The sequence below is a fragment of the Corythoichthys intestinalis genome, chromosome 18 (genome assembly GCF_030265065.1).
Source record: "Corythoichthys intestinalis isolate RoL2023-P3 chromosome 18, ASM3026506v1, whole genome shotgun sequence".
Taxonomy (NCBI): Eukaryota; Metazoa; Chordata; class Actinopteri; order Syngnathiformes; family Syngnathidae; genus Corythoichthys; species Corythoichthys intestinalis.
In genome coordinates, this window is record NC_080412.1 from 21,001,357 (window position 1) to 21,021,317 (window position 19,961).

Consider the following 19,961-nt stretch of genomic DNA (forward strand, 5'->3'; position numbering starts at 1 on the left):
TCCTTCCAATGTTTTTATTCATTTCTTTTAGTGTTTCTGAATGCCAAGGAGTAGCACTTTGGAACATATTCTGAGACTGGTGATTCCATACTTTTTGTTAGGGGTTGTACGTGCCAATCACGCGTTACCAGCGACGCCCTCATTTCCAGACACACAGTACGTATATCTTGCAAGCCGCAAACAGACCTTTCCCGCATTTTTTGGCAAATTGTATTAAATGAAGCTACTAAGCGGTTGTTTAGAATCATAGAAATATTCATTTTAACAGTGCGTGCGGACAGGATGTTTTCTTACCATGATGGTGGTGACCACCACAGTGCGGTTTTCCATGCCGGTCGTGTCATTGGGAAGGAGCGGAGAGTCTTGGATCAGCACCAGTTTGTCAGCATCGTTCCAGTACCCGATCTGTGCAATGGAACGTTACAAAAACCTTAAATCTTATGTATACTGTGTCATTTTGTGTCATAAAGAGAGCACTGGATGTTTCTTTGAAAGGAGATGTTTATGTGAAATGAGCTGCTAATTTGAAGGAGTTCATTACTTCAAGAGAGGCATTTATTTTCAGTTAAAACTGGGGTGTCCAACTACGGTCCAGTTTTTATTAGGGTTGTCCCAATCACATGTTTTAGCGCCCCAGTCTAAAATCTGCCAAAACCAAGAACCAATCTGATACCAATCGATTTGAATTGAGAGGACTGTGTGCAAAGAGCAATTGGACCGCTGTTGACGGTTGGAATGCAAGCATCTGTGGTGCAGATGGATGATGGCGAAAACAGAGCGCAAAGGGCTGTGATTGTCTGGCACCTCTAGCGTGGATGATTGAGGAACATGTAAAATGTGGGGAGCCAGAGCAACGCACACACAGACTCGCCGTGTGTCCTAACGGGACCTTGGCGGTGTGAAGGAAGACGGGCCAAAGCAGCCTGTGATTGATGGCGGCTCCTCCCTTGCCCTCCTCGCCGCAGCCGCTTTCATTGCATCCGCTCACTATCGCTCTCCCTCTTTTGAGTCGTTTCCCAAGAATGCCATCCTCACTACTTGCAGCCATTCATTCTCTTGTACTCCAAGAAAAGTGGTTTCATTTCCTAGTGAGGTCAGCTGTTTATTTTCTGAACTAAATGATGTAGAGTAAGCCATTTGTTTCCAGTAAGACATTATTTGAAGCAATGTTTATAACTAAGGCATCAATTCAAAGTAAAGCATTTATTTGAGGTAACTTTTGAAGTCAGTTATTTCCAGTCAGCATTTTATTTGAAGATGTTTGAAGTCGGGCATATTCTGACGGTATGATAACCTTCAGCAAAAATATCACGGTTTCACGGTATTCCAATTACAGCTCTAAAATGTGTTACTTAGAGATATCTGGACTTAAAAAAAACCCCAAAACATATATATATATATGTATACATATACCGTAATTTCCCGATAATAACACGCACTTTTTTTCCCCAAAATCAACTTGTAAAATCATGGTGCGCATTATAAACGAGTACATGGATGGAGACAGAAATATACATATATTACATATATATATATATAAACCGATTTTTTTTTTTTTTTATTGACATGGCCACGTTGTGTTGAAGAAACGTATGTGGCGACCCGTTGCCGACCATTACGGTACGTGACGTCACCATTTTGTTTCGGTAATACTTCACTCTGATCGGCCGAATGATTTCGTCTGTGTTAAATTCTGCTTTTTTCACTCTTCATAAAGCACAGAATTTAGTTTCTTGAACTCATTTGAGTCAACGTTCATTGCAGCTCCGCAACTCGGGCCATAACGAACGTAACAACAGACTTCCTGTGTGTGTCCGCCAACTATATCTGTCCTTCGGGAAACTCAAACCCAATTAATAATAGTTCCTATTGTTACTGTTGTGTTGACAGCGATGAGCTCTCGCGGATTTCCGACTTACGTTCTCACTTTCATTTTAGCGTATCAATCCATGGAAGAAACATTTATTCATCATGATGAAATGAGCAAGTTATACAGCAGCCTTCAAAAGAAAAGTCACATCTGTTTTGTTTTCTCCTAGATTCTGGTAAGTTGGAGAAGTTGTCAAATCATATTATTACCGTAAATATTGTCCGTTTATGGTAATGTTTTGAACTACCAATGTGCTATGCTTGTGCTGTGTTTCACCAGTCAGTAAAATGACATTTGTGTATGTGTACACCGAGCTCTGTTTTCTTGTATTCTTCTATTTATTGGTGCTAAAATTAGGCTGCGCGTTATAAACGGGTACAATAATTTCCCCTAGATTTTACAAGTAAATTTGGCGTGCGCATTATTCACGGGTGCACCTTATATTCGGGAAATTACGGTATTAGGGGTGTAACGGTACACAAAAATCTCGGTTCAGTACATTTCAGTACAGTAAGAAAACAAAACGCAAAATATAAATGTGCTAGTTGTTTATTACACACCTTTGTGCTTTCACCAATAGGAACATTTGCCTAGACAAAGCTAGAATTCTGCTAAAAAAGTAGCAGGTATTTAAAGATAATCCAACAACAATTTGCCTTTCAGACCCCGCGTATTGGTCAGCTTTCTTTCTGAAAGAAAGAAGAAAAAAGAATTCCTGTGCTAAAGAGAAAACCAATCCCAATGACAAAGATTTAACATGTATTTTACATATGAAATGCCTCAATGAATCTTTTTTTTTCTTATGAACGGTTTTCAAAAGCTTTATTGGAGGATTTTCTCAAGTTAAAGCGCCACACAGAAATTAATAAATTTAATTGTGTAAGCAGGATCTGTATTATTCTTATTATTTAATTTCAGGTGTTTTAGCTCATTTCAATTTATTTTATTTAAATGGGATATTATTTATTTTATTATGTATTATATTTTACAGATGTGATGTAGTATTCATTTATATTGTATATTTCATGTTGTATGACTTTAGTTCCTATGTGAATATTAGTTCCTACTTGTTTTGCTGTGGTAGGAGGGTTTTGTATTGAACACGTGGCCGTGTTGGTTATTATTATAGCAGAGACGACAGCAGTAAATCAACAAAGACATGTCAACTGTGCCTGCTATACCATTCAAGAGATCTGATGGACCCAAAAAGTGGGTTACAATTGCAAATTAGTTTGAAAATCGACCGCATCCACCGTATATTTACACGAGTGACTTCTGGTCTGCCCAATCCTAGCTACCAGTAGTAGTATTGACGCAGGAGGGTCGCGTCTAGCGTCAAATAATAAACTCAGACGTTTTTTTCGCATGCGTCGTGTTGAGCCGCTTCTGGGACTGGTGTGCATTGGCTGATTGACTTTAACGCCCGCGTATCACTGCATTCTCACGGCGGCCACGTTGCCGCGCCGTTGACGTTTCCTGGTTATATACTGTCCTACCATGTTGGTCCTCATTATAGTAGAGAAGACAGAGTAAATAGATAATCTACACAAAGAAACTGTAACCCGATCAACTCATAGCCTCGAAAAGTAAGGGTTACATTACGTCAGAAACTCGTTCGGTACGCCTCCATTCCGAACCGAGCACCACGTACCTAAACGGTTCAATACAAATACATGTACCGTTACACCCTTAATATATATCCACAAATTGAATTTAAAAATGTTTATATTTTTAAATTACGTTTAAGGACCACAATTGAAAAAAAATCTTTTCTGTTCATTATTTCTGGGGTCAGGCATTATGTTCTGAACCTCCCCATCAGAGAAATTAAAGTCTTTTCAACTCTTTCCTTTCTCTTAAAGATCTGATCAATTTTCCGATGCATTGCCCTTTTTTTTATCACATTAAGTTAACAAGATTTTTCTTTTTTCTTTGTTCCAGAAAACATGTCATTTGAACAAATCAGAGCTAACTATCCATGCTGATCACAAGTCAGTATGTCAGCAAATTGAACTGGCAACTGGAGTCCCAGCCAGGGAGGGGTGGTAGCTGAGTGCATGCACATATCGACATGACACATCAGACACACGCTGGGAGAACTCGTAAATAATAAATATGGGTGGAAACGGATGACGCTACACAAGCACTTTATTATGCTTGTTGTCAACACTTGTGTTCCTGTTGGAGATGCCTGTGTGGCAGCCAGGCAGATTGTTTTTAGCATGGGGTTTTGACATTTGCGGTCATATTTTCGGGATCAAAGCACCGTTCCGGCATCGAACTTCTTGTCGCCCGCTCCGGCCCACTTTCACCCCTGCTCGAGTCTCCGGGGTTGTAGAACCAATGCCAAGACAAAGGGCATTCTTTGGAAAATAATGAAATAAAATCATTTTAAAATAAATGAAATAAAAAAAAGAATTATATGCATGTGTACTTTTCGGCCTTTCGGTTTTTCGGCCAAGTGTTTCCAATATTCGATTTTTGTTTTCGGCAAAAATTTTGCTTTCGGTACATCCCTACTTAGATCGTCAAAACACACAAAGCTGACATTAAGATTGATGGTATTGTCATATCAAATAATATATTAAATGAATAAACAATAAATTAGTTCTAATAATATCACTTATGCATGAATAAATAATAGGAATTGAAAATATATGATGTATGATGACATACTCTGAGCGATACATTTAAGCTTTTGAATCATATCTAATTTTAACTCAATGGACATCAAATCCATTTGAACTGGGAGGACAGGCAGAGAAAGAACAAATGTTTATTCGCTTCCTGCCCTCCCAGTTTAAATGGATTGGAAGTCTATCACCTTCAGGTGCATGGAAACATGAAAGATGGCAGATGTAAGAAATGTAGTGAGCGCAGCGTGATGCGTTTACCCGTCTAGGTCCATTATTCTTCAGCTCAAACACGTCCATTGTGTAGTTGACCCTGCGGCCATAGTGGTCAAACTGGACATTACCTGTTAATCCCTGCAGCCGCACCTAAAAATAAAACGTATCACATGGAGTAATTTCCCGTGTGACGAAATAATTGTCCGAATAAGAAAAAGTTCTTACCTGTTTGAGATTACGCTCCATGTCGATGCCTTGGTTCCAGGGGGCGGCCGGGTTGGCCAGGCAGTCGCCGGCATTCCCTCGTCTGGAAATGTCCACTTTTTGCCGGCGTAGGTTCCTGAAAGCCTCAGCCATCACCATCACTCCGTCGTATGTTAACGCCGAAGTGTACTGGAATGCAGAGGTAATGATCCATGTATTACATTAAAATTATGACTCAAAAAAATAAAATAAAAACTAAAGAAGGACTCAGAGAAAGCAAACATCTGCCTAAGCATCCAAATTCAAAGCACCGCCGGTCTTGGTAGAGTGGGCACTACTTTTATGTATGAACTATGTTATTGCAAAATTCCATTCCTGATCTCTATGACATTTAAACTTTGACCTCATTACCCCAAAATGTAATCACTTATCTCGTTTCATACTACAAAAATCCACAAAGTTTGATCATAATCCATTACTTCTTGAGTTTTATCGCAAAATTCCTTTTCTGACCTCTGTGACCTAATGACCTCAATATAAATTCCCGCTTCCGTTTCATCACAGTGATCCCTCACTACTTAGCACTTCAAACTTCGCACCTTCAGTCCATCGCAGATTTTTTTTCAATTAAAAAAAAAAAAAAAATACAGTATTTTATTTGAAAATGTTAAGATATACAGTATGCATGCATACATATGCAAATCATCTTTTTCTTTTGTAAATCTCAATTATCACATTTGCAGTGCTTCAAACCCATTTATTAAAAATTATCATTATTATCATTATTTTATTTTACTTTGGGGAAAAATAGTGGAAAAAATATGTCATACAGTGAAGAAAATAAGTATTTCAACCCCCTGCTATTTTGCAAGTTCTCCAACATACTGTAGAAATCTGTGAAAACTGTGAGACATAATCTGAAAAGAAAAATAAAAAAATCACAATGTATGACTTTTTTAATGATATATTTGTGTGATACAGCTGCAAATAAGTATTTGAACAGCTGAGAAAACAGATGTTAATATTTTGTACAGTAGCCTTAATTTGCAATTACAGAGGTCAAACGTTTTTGTAGTTTTTCACCAGGTTTGCACCCACTACAGGGAGGATGTTGGCCCACCCATCAGTCAGGTTTCTAGGCTGTTGCTGAAACACGGAGTTTTAGCTCCCTCCAAAGGTTTTCTTTTCGGTTATGGTCTGGAGACCGGCTAGGCCAACGCTAGAACCTTGTTTCTCATGGAGCCACTCCTTGTTTTTCCTGGCTATGTGCTTAACATTATCATGTTAAAAGACCCAGGCACGACCCATCTTCAATGCTCTGACTGAAGAAAGGAGGTTGTTCACCAAAATCTCACAATACAGAACCCCAGTCATTCTCTCGTTAATACAGTACAGTGCACTTGTCCTGTCCCATGTGCAGCAAAACACCCACAAAGCATGATGCTACCACCCCCATTCTTCACAGTAGGGATGGTGTTTTTGAGATGAGAACTAAGAACTTGCTCCCATGACTCCTCTGCATCATCCAAATGGTCAAAGGCAAATTTAAGACTGGCCTTGACATGTGCTGGTTTAAGCAGGAGAACCTTCAGTGCCATGCATGATTTCAACAATGTATAGTTTACCAAGATTAACCTTGGAAACAGTGGTCCCAGCTCTTTTCAGGTCATTGACCAACTTCTGTCGTGTAGTTCTGGGCTGATTCCTCGCCTTTTTAGGATCATAGAGACCCCATGAGGTTATATCTTACATGGGCTGCACTCCGATTGAGATTGACCCTCATTTTTAGCTTCTTCCATTTTCTAATGATTGCTCCAACAGTGGACCTTTTTTCACCAAGCTGCTTGGCAATTGCTCTGTAGCCCTTTCCAGCCTTGTGGAGGTGAACAATTTTGTTTCTGGTGTCTTTGGACAGCTCTTTGGTCTTGACCATGTTACAAGTTTGAGTTTTACTGATTGCATGGGGTGGACAGTTGTCTTTATGCTGCTGTTGACCTCAAACAAGTGCGTTTGATTCAGGATAATACATGGAGTGGAGGTGGACTTTTAATAGGCAGACTAACAGGTCTTTCGGGTCAGAATTCTACTTACTACTCTCTTTGTATCACACGAATAAATTGTTATAAAATCATGCATTGTGATTTCTGGATTTTTCTTTTTAGATTATCTCTCTCACAGTGGACATGCACCAACAATGAAAATTTCAGAATCCTCCATGATTCTAAGTGGGAGAACTTGCAAAATAGCCGGGTGTTCAAATACTTATTTTCTTCATGGTATATGTATCTCTTTCCAATGCGGTTAAATCTGAATAAATACATTGAACACACCCAAAAAATATTTTCTTTATGTAAATAAGCTCCGCCTGTACTTTGCAGATTTTCAATTTTCGCGAGGGGTTCCATCCCATTAACTGCGAAAAACGAGGGATCACTGTACAAGCATAGCAGGCGCATTCTTGAGTTATCTTGATAATAAACATACATACATGGATAAGGAACTGAATTAATAACTTTCACTTTGTACTAAAAACACAAATGTGAATGTTCACATTTCAGTGCAATTGATAGCAATCGGCGTCCAGCCCATTTAAACTGGAAGGGCTGGCACAGAATGATCGCCCAAAATGAAAGTACATTTAATGTACCAGCTAAACCAACTTGAACCCAAATTAAATGTTATCCTACTCATGCAAAGTTCAGTGTGGGACCACTTTAAAGTGCAACTAAGAATATTTGAAATCCTTTCGGACGAAACAGTAACTGACCTGAAGAGCATGTGACATTGAATTTGCGTGTATGCTCTTCCAAGCCACCCGTTACCATCCAAACTGAAGCAACTAATGGAGGGGACTGAGCAAATGGTGCAAAGATGAAGAGTGAGTGTTGAGCCCAAGCGGGGGGCAAACAGCCAGCCCGTCTTTAATCATGACGACTAGCGGGAGTTCATCAGTTTGGCTTCCGGCTGCCAGTGACTCCTTTTCATTAGGCCGTGACTTGCGGGGACATTATTATGCTTTTAGCACGGCTGACTTCCTCTTCTTCACGATGACAAGAAGGCCATTGCATCTACTTAAATACCCTACACCCACAGCTGTAAATTGGGGGAAGGACGGACCTTTTAGGTGCACAAGCTTATGTGATTGCAAAATTTTTAAACCATCTTCACAGTATTTGTATCCGTACAGAATTTATGTCAAGTGTAAGAGATTTACACTCTAAATTGTCCTTAGGTATGAGTGCGTGAATGGTTGTTCATCTCCTTGTGCCCAACAATATACTGACAATCAATTCAGGGGGTACCCCGCCTACTGCCTATTGTTAGCTGGGATAGGCTCCAGCACCCCCACGACACTCGTGCGGATAAGCGGCTTGGGAAAAGAATAAATGTAAGGGGTTTAAAACCAAAATACAGAGGACTGCTGTGGCAAAAATGTGTGCATCTTTAAAACAAATATGTACATTAACTTATGCACTGCCAAATTTGACAGAATATTTCAATTAACATGCAGGGGGAACATGCGTAATATAGCCTTAATGTGCATGTGCTTTTTATTAGCAACGTTTATATAGGCTCTGCATTTTTAGTTATAAAATGTGAGTGTGTATTAAACAGCATTTTATTTTATTTTATTTATTTATTTATTTTATTTATTCAATTTTATGACAATAATATATTATTTATATATTACTATATAAATATACTATACTATATTATTATAGCATAGTCAGGGTTTTCCCCCAAGGGCTTCATAAAAGGGCAGGTGAAGACTTCAATTACGGAGTTTTACTTGTTTAAATTGTATTGAATCATCATTCGCTGTCTCAAAACTCATATTACCAACTCATATTACCGTTTTTAATTGAACGGATACTTTTCGAGTTACTGCCATAGCAACATGCCCAGCAAGGAGGGACGATTCTCGCTGCTGGCCGCTACTTGATGACGTCATTACCTGAAGAGCTCGCCAGCACTCCGATGAAGCGAAACCAAACCAAAGTATAGCACCACGCTATCCTAGTTATATATTGCAAACATTTTCTGGGTTTTACTCGCGAGATTCATCATGCCATCTCGATGTGTAGCGACTTGCTTACACGAAGGCTCGAGACTCTATGACTGGCCCCAAAAACTTTCTTCTGCAAGGATTTGGACATCTTTTGTGAGAGTCAAGCGGAAGAAATTGTCACTGGCTCTTCGATCACGTCTGCTTTCAACATTTCAGCGTCGACAGCTTTGAAAGCCAAGAAGGACAAAACCTTGGTTTTTCATAGACGTAAGTAGACCCATATTGGCTTTTCTAATTCCAAAATTTAATGCAATTCTGTTTATATAGGAGGGCAAAACCAACTGCCTGTTCGTTGAAGTGTGACCTGTTTTTTTTTTTTTTTTTTTTTTGCCTGTCATAAGGCAGCTGACAGGTTGTCTGTTCATGTCAATTAGACACGTTTATTAGTTGATCGCGACCCGGTTTGTTGTGGTTGCTTGCCTGTCATAAGACAGCTGAGAGGTTGTCTATTCATGTAAATTTGATACATTTATTACAAGATTTATATTACTACTTGTCTGTTTGTGCAATTACTGAAAACTATATCTCAGAATGACTGGGGAAAAAGGTATTGAGGGAAATCATGATGCTAGACATAGGCCTACCACTCTACCTTTTGTGAAATGTCGAGCTGCCAACCAGCGTCATCACCAACGTCTCCTGTGCCGAGTAAATCGTCGTCATCTGACGCCTCAGCTTCAAACGTGTTCGGATTATTTGTAAATAATCTTTCCTGGGAGCCTTTGCCATCGTTAGCGTCACGAAAGAGTGATCCTGAATGGTTACTTTCAGTGGAAATATTACTGGTATCGTTGCTGCTGCTACGCTCACTGTGGATAGTCTTCTATTCGTTCGGGAATTTACGTCACACTTCCGGGTTTGGTAAGGGACTATTAATGGAATGCAAAAAAACTTTTAAAAAAAATGCAAATTATCCTCGCAGTTACGCGTTGGAAATGACGTGTTTCAACGAACTCATCCAAAGTTTATATTCGTAAAATTCGTGAAAATCCTAGCCGGCACGGTGGCTGAGTGGTTAGCACGTCCTCACAGTTCTGAGATCAAGGGTTCAATTCCGGGCTCTGGCCTTCTTGTGGAGAGTTTGCTTGTTCTCCCCGTGCCTGCGTGGGTTTTCTCCGGGAACTCCGGTTTCCTCCCACATCCCAAAAACATGCGTGGTAGGCTGATTGAACACTCTAAATTGTCCATAGGTATGAGTGTGTGCATGAATGGTTGTATGTCTCCTTGTGCCCTGCGATTGGTTGGCAACCAGTTCAGGGTGCCCGTAGTTAGCTGGGATAGAGTCAAGCACCTCCGCGAACCTCGTGAGGAAAAAGCAGCATGGAAAATGAATGAATGAATATACCAAAATCCAAAAAGCTCTCCATCTTATTTTTTTTTAGAATACTGTTGGGGGCCATAGCACCCCCAGTTGCTTTGGCATGCCCTTGACAGCCTAAAATGTTTACTTTTTAATTCACTGGCTGCCAATGACGTTGACAGACGAACTGGATTTGCTCTAAAAATGTTTCTGCATTAACCACACCGTAACATTGGCATATTTCCACTGAGTACACTCAAACTAAGGAAACAAAGCAACAATGTTCCTACTGTTCTAATGGCTTTAATATTAAATTAACTAACTCACTGACTGCCACTCACTGCATCCAACATTCTTTCATTCGCTCCTCCCAGTCAAAATGGAATAGACGTCTAGCGCCGTCATTGGCAACCAATGAGTGTCCTCTAAAAGGTTAATGTCATAAAAACAGTAGTATCTCAATGTTTGTGTATTTCTAACTCAGTGGAAGCTTGACAATAATGTTGCAAATTAGATTTCAAGTCGCAAGGTCAGAAAAACAGGAAAAACGCAAAACATTCACTAGCCTGTTCATACAGCCACGCTAGGCTTGGCTTTGTCCACCCTGTCATCCGCGGCGATGTGGCTGAATGACCCACTTTTTTTTAGCACGGATAGCAAATGGCAGTGGGGCAAGAAGGCGGTCAGCAAAACGTCCGCCGCAAGCAAATCTTTTTTTCTTATTATAACTATGAAGCAGCTGCAGTGGTGTGGAAACAGCGTGAGTCAAGCTTATGCATGTGTGTATCTGATGGATAGGGCCGCTTCAATTAAAAAGTTTACACTGTAGAGCTGTGTGAGTGTGAGTATGTCTATAAAACAAATAAGTACATTAACTAATTTACCGCCATTGACAGCAATAGAGATTAGATCTAAACTAGGATGGCTGGCATTGTATGATCATGATTATTGAATAATCTGGGAGAGGTGAGCGAACACATGTTCATTCCCCCCTTCCAATCAAAATGGATTGAACTTCTTCCGCTGTCAATGGCACTGAAAGATGAGCATTCACAGCTCGTTCTCCCAGTCACCAAAGTGCATTTCTGTTTTTATTTATTATTATCATTGTACTCATTTTCTTTTACTCTAATATATATTTAAATAATGATTAATAATTTAAAATTATAATCAGACCTGGCACCAACATATGTGGACATGACATTTTTTGGTCACTTGTATCCTCAGTGTTAATATTCTGGCCAACACGATCCAAAATGTGTTTTTGTCTACGTATATTTTTTACCTGCTCTGTTCCGCTGTTTAGGCATGGAAAATAGGAATGAGTGTCCTTACAGACTAAACAGTTTTAATGTGCCACATAGGAGTTTGTTATTCAGGTAGTTCAAGGGTTATGATGTACCCGACTTACGTGATTTCGACTTTGTGTTTTTTGTTTTTTAGTCGCGTAAACAATACCTTATTGGCAGGGCCGGCCCAGGCCATTTTGGGGCCCCAAGCAAAATAATGCAAAGGGGCCCATATTTTTGGCCCACCATTTTGTCACATTGTACTGTGAAACCCATACATGCAATCCAACCCATACGTCCACATTTTGTATATTAATCAGATTTTGTTGCACTGCATACTTCAAACTTCTAACCCCAAATGATTGTCAGTACTTACAGTAGATAGCGCCAAACCTTTTTCTAAAAGAGCAAAGAAAGAAGTTAAGGAAGAACTTTTATTTTTTAAAGCTTGTAATCAAGTATCAAAAGTCAAATAAAGCAAACTGTAGTAAACAAAATAGAATATAAATTAAACAATTGCCAGATTGAGGGGCCCCCTGGTGGTCAGGGGCCCTAAACAGCTGCATAATCTGCGTATAGGCTGGGCCGGCCCTGCTTATTGGTGAAATGTATATTTGATTATAATGTTGACTTTTGTTTTGTCATGCATGCTTTTATTTTGGCGCAGGAAGTGTAGAGCAGGTAGTATTAGCGCACGTGAGTAACAGCACATGTACACATGAAGAACGTATTTGCGCACACAAAGGAGAGCAAGTGCGCAAACACGAGGAAGAGCACATTTGCTCCAACGAAGCTGTTTAGCGAGGACCTAGCTTCAACGTTTTGGTGAGGACAGTACAATGATATATAATAAATGATTTTGGATAGTTATTTTGAGATTTAGGGGGTACTTAGGGGTACTTAGAGGGGTCATTTCGACTTACAGGGAAATTCGGGCTACGTTGCGAGCGTAGGAACGGAACTTGTTCGTAATCCGGGGGACTACCTGTATGGGAGTATATCAAACTCCCATGTAATAGATTAAAACTGTTCATACCATAAAGACACTTAGGCTAGGTTCATACCGCAGGTCTTAATGCACTCTGATTTTTTGTCATATCTGACTTTTGGTGTGCCCGTTTAGACTGCCTTTGTCAATTGAACCCGTTCAAATATTATGCATGTGCACTAATTCACTGTCTGACTTGCGCGGAGCAAACTGACCCACATACGTCGAAGCATCAAAACAAATGACTGCACACGCTGGCTCTACGTCATTCTAGGGTGATTATAAATTTGGTTTTCAAAAAAGCGGACATAAATAACAGACATAAGTAATTCCCGTTTTGTCTTATATTCACAGTTTATGGATTGATAGAGCACACTCACTGACTGTATGTGTGTGCGTCACGCACACATATACGGTCAGTTTGCCCAGACTCTCGGTTATTTAAGCAATATTGATATAGTGCTTATTTGGTGCACAGAACTCATTGACCGAGCATTTTCAGGTGTATCCTTTGTATTTTTTATGTCAGTAGTCAAGCCCACCGACTGCCTGATAGCTGAGTTCAAGCTAGGCGCAAAAGCTAATGAACAGCTCCATCGCTGCCATAGCTCTATCGTTCTTTGCTGACATAATTGCTGCATGAATTCCAATTTGGGAGACTTGAGAGTTCAGACCGCAGCCACTTTCTTGAAAAATGTGGGCCAGATCGGATTTTAACCACATACAAATGTGACCTAGATCGGATTTGAAATGGCCCACTTCTATGCGGCTTGTCTCGTTCAGACTGTCAAGTTAATGCCTCACTCGAGTCGGAAAAATACAAAAAAATCGGATTCGTGCATTAAGACCTGCGGTACGAACTAGGGCTGCAGCTATCAAATATTTTAGTAGTCAATTAATCGATGAACTAGTTAGTTCCAATAATCGAGTAATCGGATAAGGAACATGAAAAATTAAAATACCTGAGCTGAGCCTCAAACGGTATAGAAAAAAAAAAAGAAAAAATGACGATCTAAGCAAATGTCTGCTAGCTTAAATGCTATCTTTTTTTTTTTTTTTTTAACAATTCTCATAACAAATGGTTCAAACACATTCCCACAAAAAACGGCTAAATATACCTATGAACAAAATTATGAATGCATTAAAAAAAATTAGCGCAAACAAAAACTTAACAGGGAGCAGTTCAATTCAGCCATGTGAAATGACTTGTGTCATATTCCCTGTGGCCACTAGATGGCGGTGTATCCATCCAAATCAATATAACTAAATGCAAACACTTTCAAAACAAACCACTACAAAGCTGCTTTAATTAAACAAATACTCGAAGCAGCAAAATTTAATTAGATCTTTTTACTAATCGAATTACTCAAGTTAATCGATTAATTGTTGCAGCACTAGTGTGAACCTAGCCTTAGATTCCTCTTCTCTGTGTCTAAGGAGATGAACAGGACAAGTCAAAAACGTTTTTTTTTCTAAAATAGCCATTTGCCCTATGAAAGGGTATCGCGAGCATCATCGGAGCAAAATATCCTCATAATATTATTACAATGGCCAAACTTTGGTGACAATATTATAACTGCTGTATGAATACCATATTTTTGTTATCAGAGCGAAATACTGGACTATCATAGTCATTTTGCGTGGCCAAAATATTGTGATACTAGTTATACTGTGTCAAATTAGCAAAATATTAACTAAATATTAGAGTTATCCGATAATGACTTCTTAACCGATATCCCAATATTGTCCAATTTCAGAATTTCGATATCGATATCAAACCGATACCGATGGACTTAACGCATTATGGCTAATTGTATTGTGATGACTCACTGGATGTTTTAATAATGACACATTTGACAACTTCAAGGATTTCCAAATAAACATTCTGTGAAAAATAAGAACAACTTACCAAAAGGTATGGAAAAAAGTGCCTATATTACACCACTATATTTATTGTTGAAATCAATAAATGCAAACATCAGTTTTTTGGATCAAGTGCAAGTGCAAAGTGCCAATCAGGCACTGCCATATCACATATGGCTTACACAGCTCTTCTGCTTCAAAATAACAACAAAGGCACACCGCTTTGGTACACTGAATGAGGTAAAACGTTGGCATCTGAAAACCAACGAGCTTTTCAAATAAAATAAGTACAATAATTTTATTGTAGACTGAAATCAAGCTGCCCTGATCTCCTGAACCCCAAAATAACAAATCCAAAGCATCTTAGTTTGGAGACATCTAATGGTTAATAAGCATAACTGCTGTGCTAAACTTTGACCAGCCCTTGTACAAAGGCTTAAGGCTTCTACATTCACTTTAAAGCATGGGTGTCCAAACCTGTCCGCAAGGGCTGCTGTGGGTCCTGGTTTTTGTTCCTACCAATCGACCATAGACAGTTTAACCAATGAAGTTTGTGTTAAAACAAGCAGCACCTGACTGCAATCAACTGATTACACTTCTAAGACACCAGATTGGTGAAAAGATGTCATCTTGTTTTGTAGGAATGAAATCCAGCACCCACTGCGGCCCTATGTGGAATAGTTTGGACACCACTGCTTTAAAGGCAACATGCATCTAGGCTCAAAACAGATTATGAAAAACCAATGTAGATATAATCCGATATAATTTTAAAATGCTTTCATCGGCCAATATTATTAGCTACCAGATAAAATTGGACAACTTTACTAAATATTGAATATTTGTGATAGTCTTATTGATCAGGGGAAATTATTGTTCCTGGAGTGAAATGTTATAATATTATGGTCAGAGGCGTAGCAAGGGTCCCCGGGGGCTCCAGGCAACAAGCAACACGGGGCCCTTCGAGCATGTGCAAGTAAGGGGGACAGTTGGACTTGGAGCAATAGCATATTTAATAAAAGTATAATAACGCCTCGGTCTCATACGTACTCAAAGTGCCCGGCTTCTACTACATTTGGACATAAAATTACCGTAACATAGTACACTCACCGCTGTCTTTCTTCCTTTTCTCCTCTTCTGCTTTTATTTTCTTTCTTTTGTCGCTTCCAGAAGGATAACTTCTCTTCATTTTGGATACACGCCAATTAAAAAAAAGCCAAATTGCCGCTCACTCTCACTATGGGTCACGTAAGCGGGGTGTAGGGGTGGGGGGAGGGGTTAGAGCGGGTGAAGGGGCCCCTTCAGGGAACTCAGACACAAGGCTTTCGCTGGCACTCTTGCACTTGTCGCTGCGACAGTGCAGTAAAACTGCGTGTGCTAAATCTGATGGCCCTCTGGTGGCCTCTGCTGGCTGGAGGCCCTAGGCAATTGCCTGGTTTGCCTAATGGGATGTGACCCCTCTGATTTTGGTGTTTAGGGGAAAATATAACATGGAAAATGATCGTGATATTCTTATTTTTTGAGTGAAATGTCATGATAGCTTCTGCTTTACCTTGGGTGGCGTGTCAGAGCCCGGGTACTCTCTCTGATCCAGCTTGTTCCAGCGCTGCATCAGTTTGATGACCAAAGGATTGCTGAAGTCCACCAGCTGGAAGCCTGTCACATTGGCGCCGCCATGCATGAAGCGCTCTAGATTGATGTCCTTGAAACCCTTAAGGGGGCGACCGAGCAAAAACGCGTCATGGGAGAAAGATGAGAGATCTACCTTTTAGTTTTGTCCTCACCAGGTTGGCCATAATGTAGTGGTAACCTTTGACGTGTTTTCCCACGCTGACGATCTGCAAGGAAGGGTGGGGAAAGTGCGGCATTATTTCACTGGCTGCCATTGACGGTAGCAGCTGTCCAAAGATGTCTAATCATTTACATTACTTTATCACTTGTAGACGTCCAATCTATTTGAAGTGGGAGGGTGGCAGCGATTTCGTTCATTCGTTGCCACCCTCCCACTTCAAATAGATTTATGACAATTAGACAATGATTTAATATGGACGGTGTGACATCACCGCACGTTAATTGTGTTAAGCCAGCGTGTCTGGACGTAAATACCTTCAGACAATGCTCGATAAGATGCGCGCACACACTCGCACTCGCTAAGCGTTGATAAAAACGGATTTTGAAAGCTGACATCTGCCAGAAAATCCCTCTGGACAGCCACTTACTGAGAGTGTGAGCTAAGCATCGAAAAAAAGAAACAATTTCAATCTCTGTGGAGCGCTCGCAAGGATAATAAAACTACAATAAAACACCAAACAGCTACAAAGGGCAACTTTGCCAAGTACAAATGTGTATTACTTTACAAATCTTACATTCATATAATAAAGATGAGAACAATTTGTGATACTGTTGTTATTTCGGGGGAAACACAGTGTTTGGCTTTGGGCGATATGGCATCTTTTTTTTCAAAATTTTTCGCCCACTCCAAAAAATTGATTAACGATTTTCCTGACTTTTTTTCTCCCTCCTCCGATTTGTGCTGTCAGCCCCTGCACACAACGTAATGAATATACAGAGTAATTCTAATGGAATAATCCATTGAATGCTTGGTTGCTAGTTTTCCATTCTTCTTCTTGCTTCTTAACAGTTGCATTAAATTAAACACACTTGACATCTTTGTTACTCTAAGCTTCAGGAACTTGTCTTTATTAATCCCATTTTCCAGATGTCTATCACTATTTTTCTTATCTACTAAGCACTCAAATTCTAATGTTCCTCTTGCGTACATGATCAATTGGCCATAAAACAACAAAACTGTACTGATGAGGTGAAACATGGACGAAAAAAAATATTTTATAAATTGTCCACAGTTAAAGAAAAACAAAACGAGAATTATGTAATTTTTGAAACACAGTGGTACCTCTCCTACGGATTTAATTCGTTCCAGGGCCTAATTTGTAAGTCGAAATGGTCGTATGTCGTGCGGGATTTTCCCATAAGAATACATTGGAATTCGGTTAATTTGTTCTAAATCCTTCATAAATACTGCAGGTACCAGTGTTGTTTTTGGCAGTCCTTTCAATTTTGGTTTTAGTCTTAGTCTTTTGGATGAAAATACTTATTAGTTTTAAATACTTATTAGTTTTAGGCATATTTTAGTCATTTCCAAAATGTGTTCAACTTCATGTAGTTTTAGTCTCATACAAATCTCATGCAAATTATGTCTAGTTTTAGTCAAAAGTTACTCAAAATGTTTACGTTTGTAAAATTCAAAATTTTAGTCAAAAAATAAAGGCTTCCAACAATTTCAAATGAACATATACAAGCATATATTGTAGCGTCTACTTGCCTGGCACAGCCAGACTATTCTCCCTGTATTTTTCAAACACTGTGAGAAATAGTCTGGGACCCAGCCAGTTAACGGCCTCTCGAGCAAGGTACAAAATCAATCGTCCAATCAGATTCGTTTATTTGCGTGACGTGTTCTTAACGAGTAACGTCACTCTTGCGCGCCGAAAGTCGTGTCTACAACAACACAGATGGCGAACGGGAGAGCCGAGAATATGTTCCAATCCGTGGTAAAACCAGTTTTAAATTACAAAAAACACATCGAAACAAGTCACTGACAACAGTCAACATGGCTAACGCTAACCATGTTGAATAAACTTCTCCATTCTCCGCTCACGCTAATTACTTGTCGCTTTAACAACGTCACATCTGCCCGTCGCTGATTGGTCCACTCCGCTGTCTGTTTGCTGTAACTTGCGCCCCCTTCGGAATTTGATCCGCCGGACGGTCGCCAGACTCAATCGCTGGAACAGCGGTGAGTCTAGTATACCAGGCAAGCGTCTATACAAGGACAATGCCAACTGCCAACTTAGTGATGATAATACCCACTCAGCAGAAAAACTGTCATCATTTTCAATTAAACCCACCAGGAAACCACAAACTGTATGTTAAAAAAATATGTCTAAGCGTTTAACACTGGGAAATCAGTTTTTTTTTTTTTTTTGCTATTCTTAGAGACTAGCCAGAAGTTGCAAGCAATCAGTATTCCCCAGTAATTGATCATTTATCAAACAAAACAGCTGAAGTGTGCGAATTGCTAAATGCCATTTCGCCAACTTGCTCTCCTCTAGACTTACTGACCAGAAAAGCCAAGTAGCTCTGCTTTTGTCTGGCCAGTGTTTTTAGTGGATGCATGCCATTGTGAAGCCAATGCTAACGCAAATGCTACGCTAACGCTAGGAGTTACATTTAGCGTCTGATAGTGACTCAGCAAAGACTTTCAAAAGCTAAAGCAGCACTGCATATTTTCTCTTGCCAAGATAAGAAAACAAATCTTACCATGTTTCCAAACAAGCAAGATGGAGCAGAGCATAGCTTTAGACACATCCTAAACTCCGGTGAGGAGGGAGAGGCGCAGCACATCTCACTCGAGTGACACGACCCAAACACTGCCCCGATGCAAGCTGACGTACAATATGAAAATGTCACATATGGTGAACATACGGTATGACAGAAACCATGTGGCATTGGCATTTGTCTCGTTATGTTCTAGACTCCCAAGCCACGTGTTTAGCTCGTCATCATGATGTCATCGTCATGAAAAAATTGTTCGTTGACAAAAACAACACTGGCAGATACAATAACTAATAGCATTTACGTATTGCAAAACAAATAAATTATAAATACAAATCAGAATAATAATAATAATTTAATACAGTACAAGTAATAAAAATAAATTAATGTAACGAATCGGGTTCTAATGTGGTAGTTGTTCTTTACATGCTGTTCCTGAATGCACCGTGTGACTGACAAGAGAGAGCGGTGCGGTAAAGTTTTTACTTTCGCTTTTCATGTTCTGTTGTTGTTGACGTGAGCCGCGTTGTCTAGCCAGTTCAGTCACATGCACACCATGCTCATATTTTTCTATCATTTCCTTCTTAATTTCAATGGTAAGCGTCACCATTTTCCTTTTTTTCACCAACTTCACTAACCTTCTTGGGACCCATGTTGATTTCTCTTAAAAAATCCACCGTGCATCAGTCTTGCGGGAAAATAATGAAACTGCGACACTTTCATAAATCGTCATATTTCGACCATGTCGTCATATGTTGAGACAAATGGCGAGTCAAATTTTACGTCAGATGTCGAGCGATCCTATGTTGAGGTACCACTGTTTAAGGCACACCCACCAAATTTGACAGGAATACTACAGTAACTTTTGGACAATAAACCTTTCCTTCATTTTGAATCCTGGAGCTTATAGTTCAGTGCGGCTTATTTATTAATTTATTTGAGTAAATAGGTAACACTTGGCAGCGGTGCCATAAGACCATCATAATTATGAGATGACACTATCATGGGCATTACTGAATGCTTATGACAGACGTCAGTAAGTGTCATCTGGTTAATTATGTCACTAACTCCATTTATGTCCAGCTCAGATCTTTTACATCCATTCAAAAGTGGGATAATTGGCTGGGTAACACTAAATGAAATCTGTTACAAGCATTTATTAATGCTCATGACAGT

At 39.6% G+C, this 19,961-nt stretch overlaps 1 protein-coding gene across 6 annotated transcripts in view; it reads right to left on the reverse strand.

The window, feature by feature from the left end:
* Window positions 1–19,961, reverse strand: part of LOC130906286 (glutamate receptor 4) — a 226,358-nt gene that overhangs the window by 83,563 nt on the left and 122,834 nt on the right. For all 6 annotated transcript variants that reach the window (XR_009061281.1, XM_057820452.1, XM_057820451.1 and 3 more), the window contains exons 5-9: window positions 16,214–16,267; window positions 15,982–16,140; window positions 4,945–5,112; window positions 4,765–4,869; window positions 295–405 (exon numbers count right to left, since the gene is read on the reverse strand). Coding sequence is in view for 5 of the 6 variants with exons in the window: in XM_057820452.1 (XP_057676435.1) it covers window positions 295–405; window positions 4,765–4,869; window positions 4,945–5,112; window positions 15,982–16,140; window positions 16,214–16,267 (597 nt within the window). In the remaining variant the exon portion in view is untranslated. The remainder of the gene's footprint in view (window positions 1–294; window positions 406–4,764; window positions 4,870–4,944; window positions 5,113–15,981; window positions 16,141–16,213; window positions 16,268–19,961) is intronic.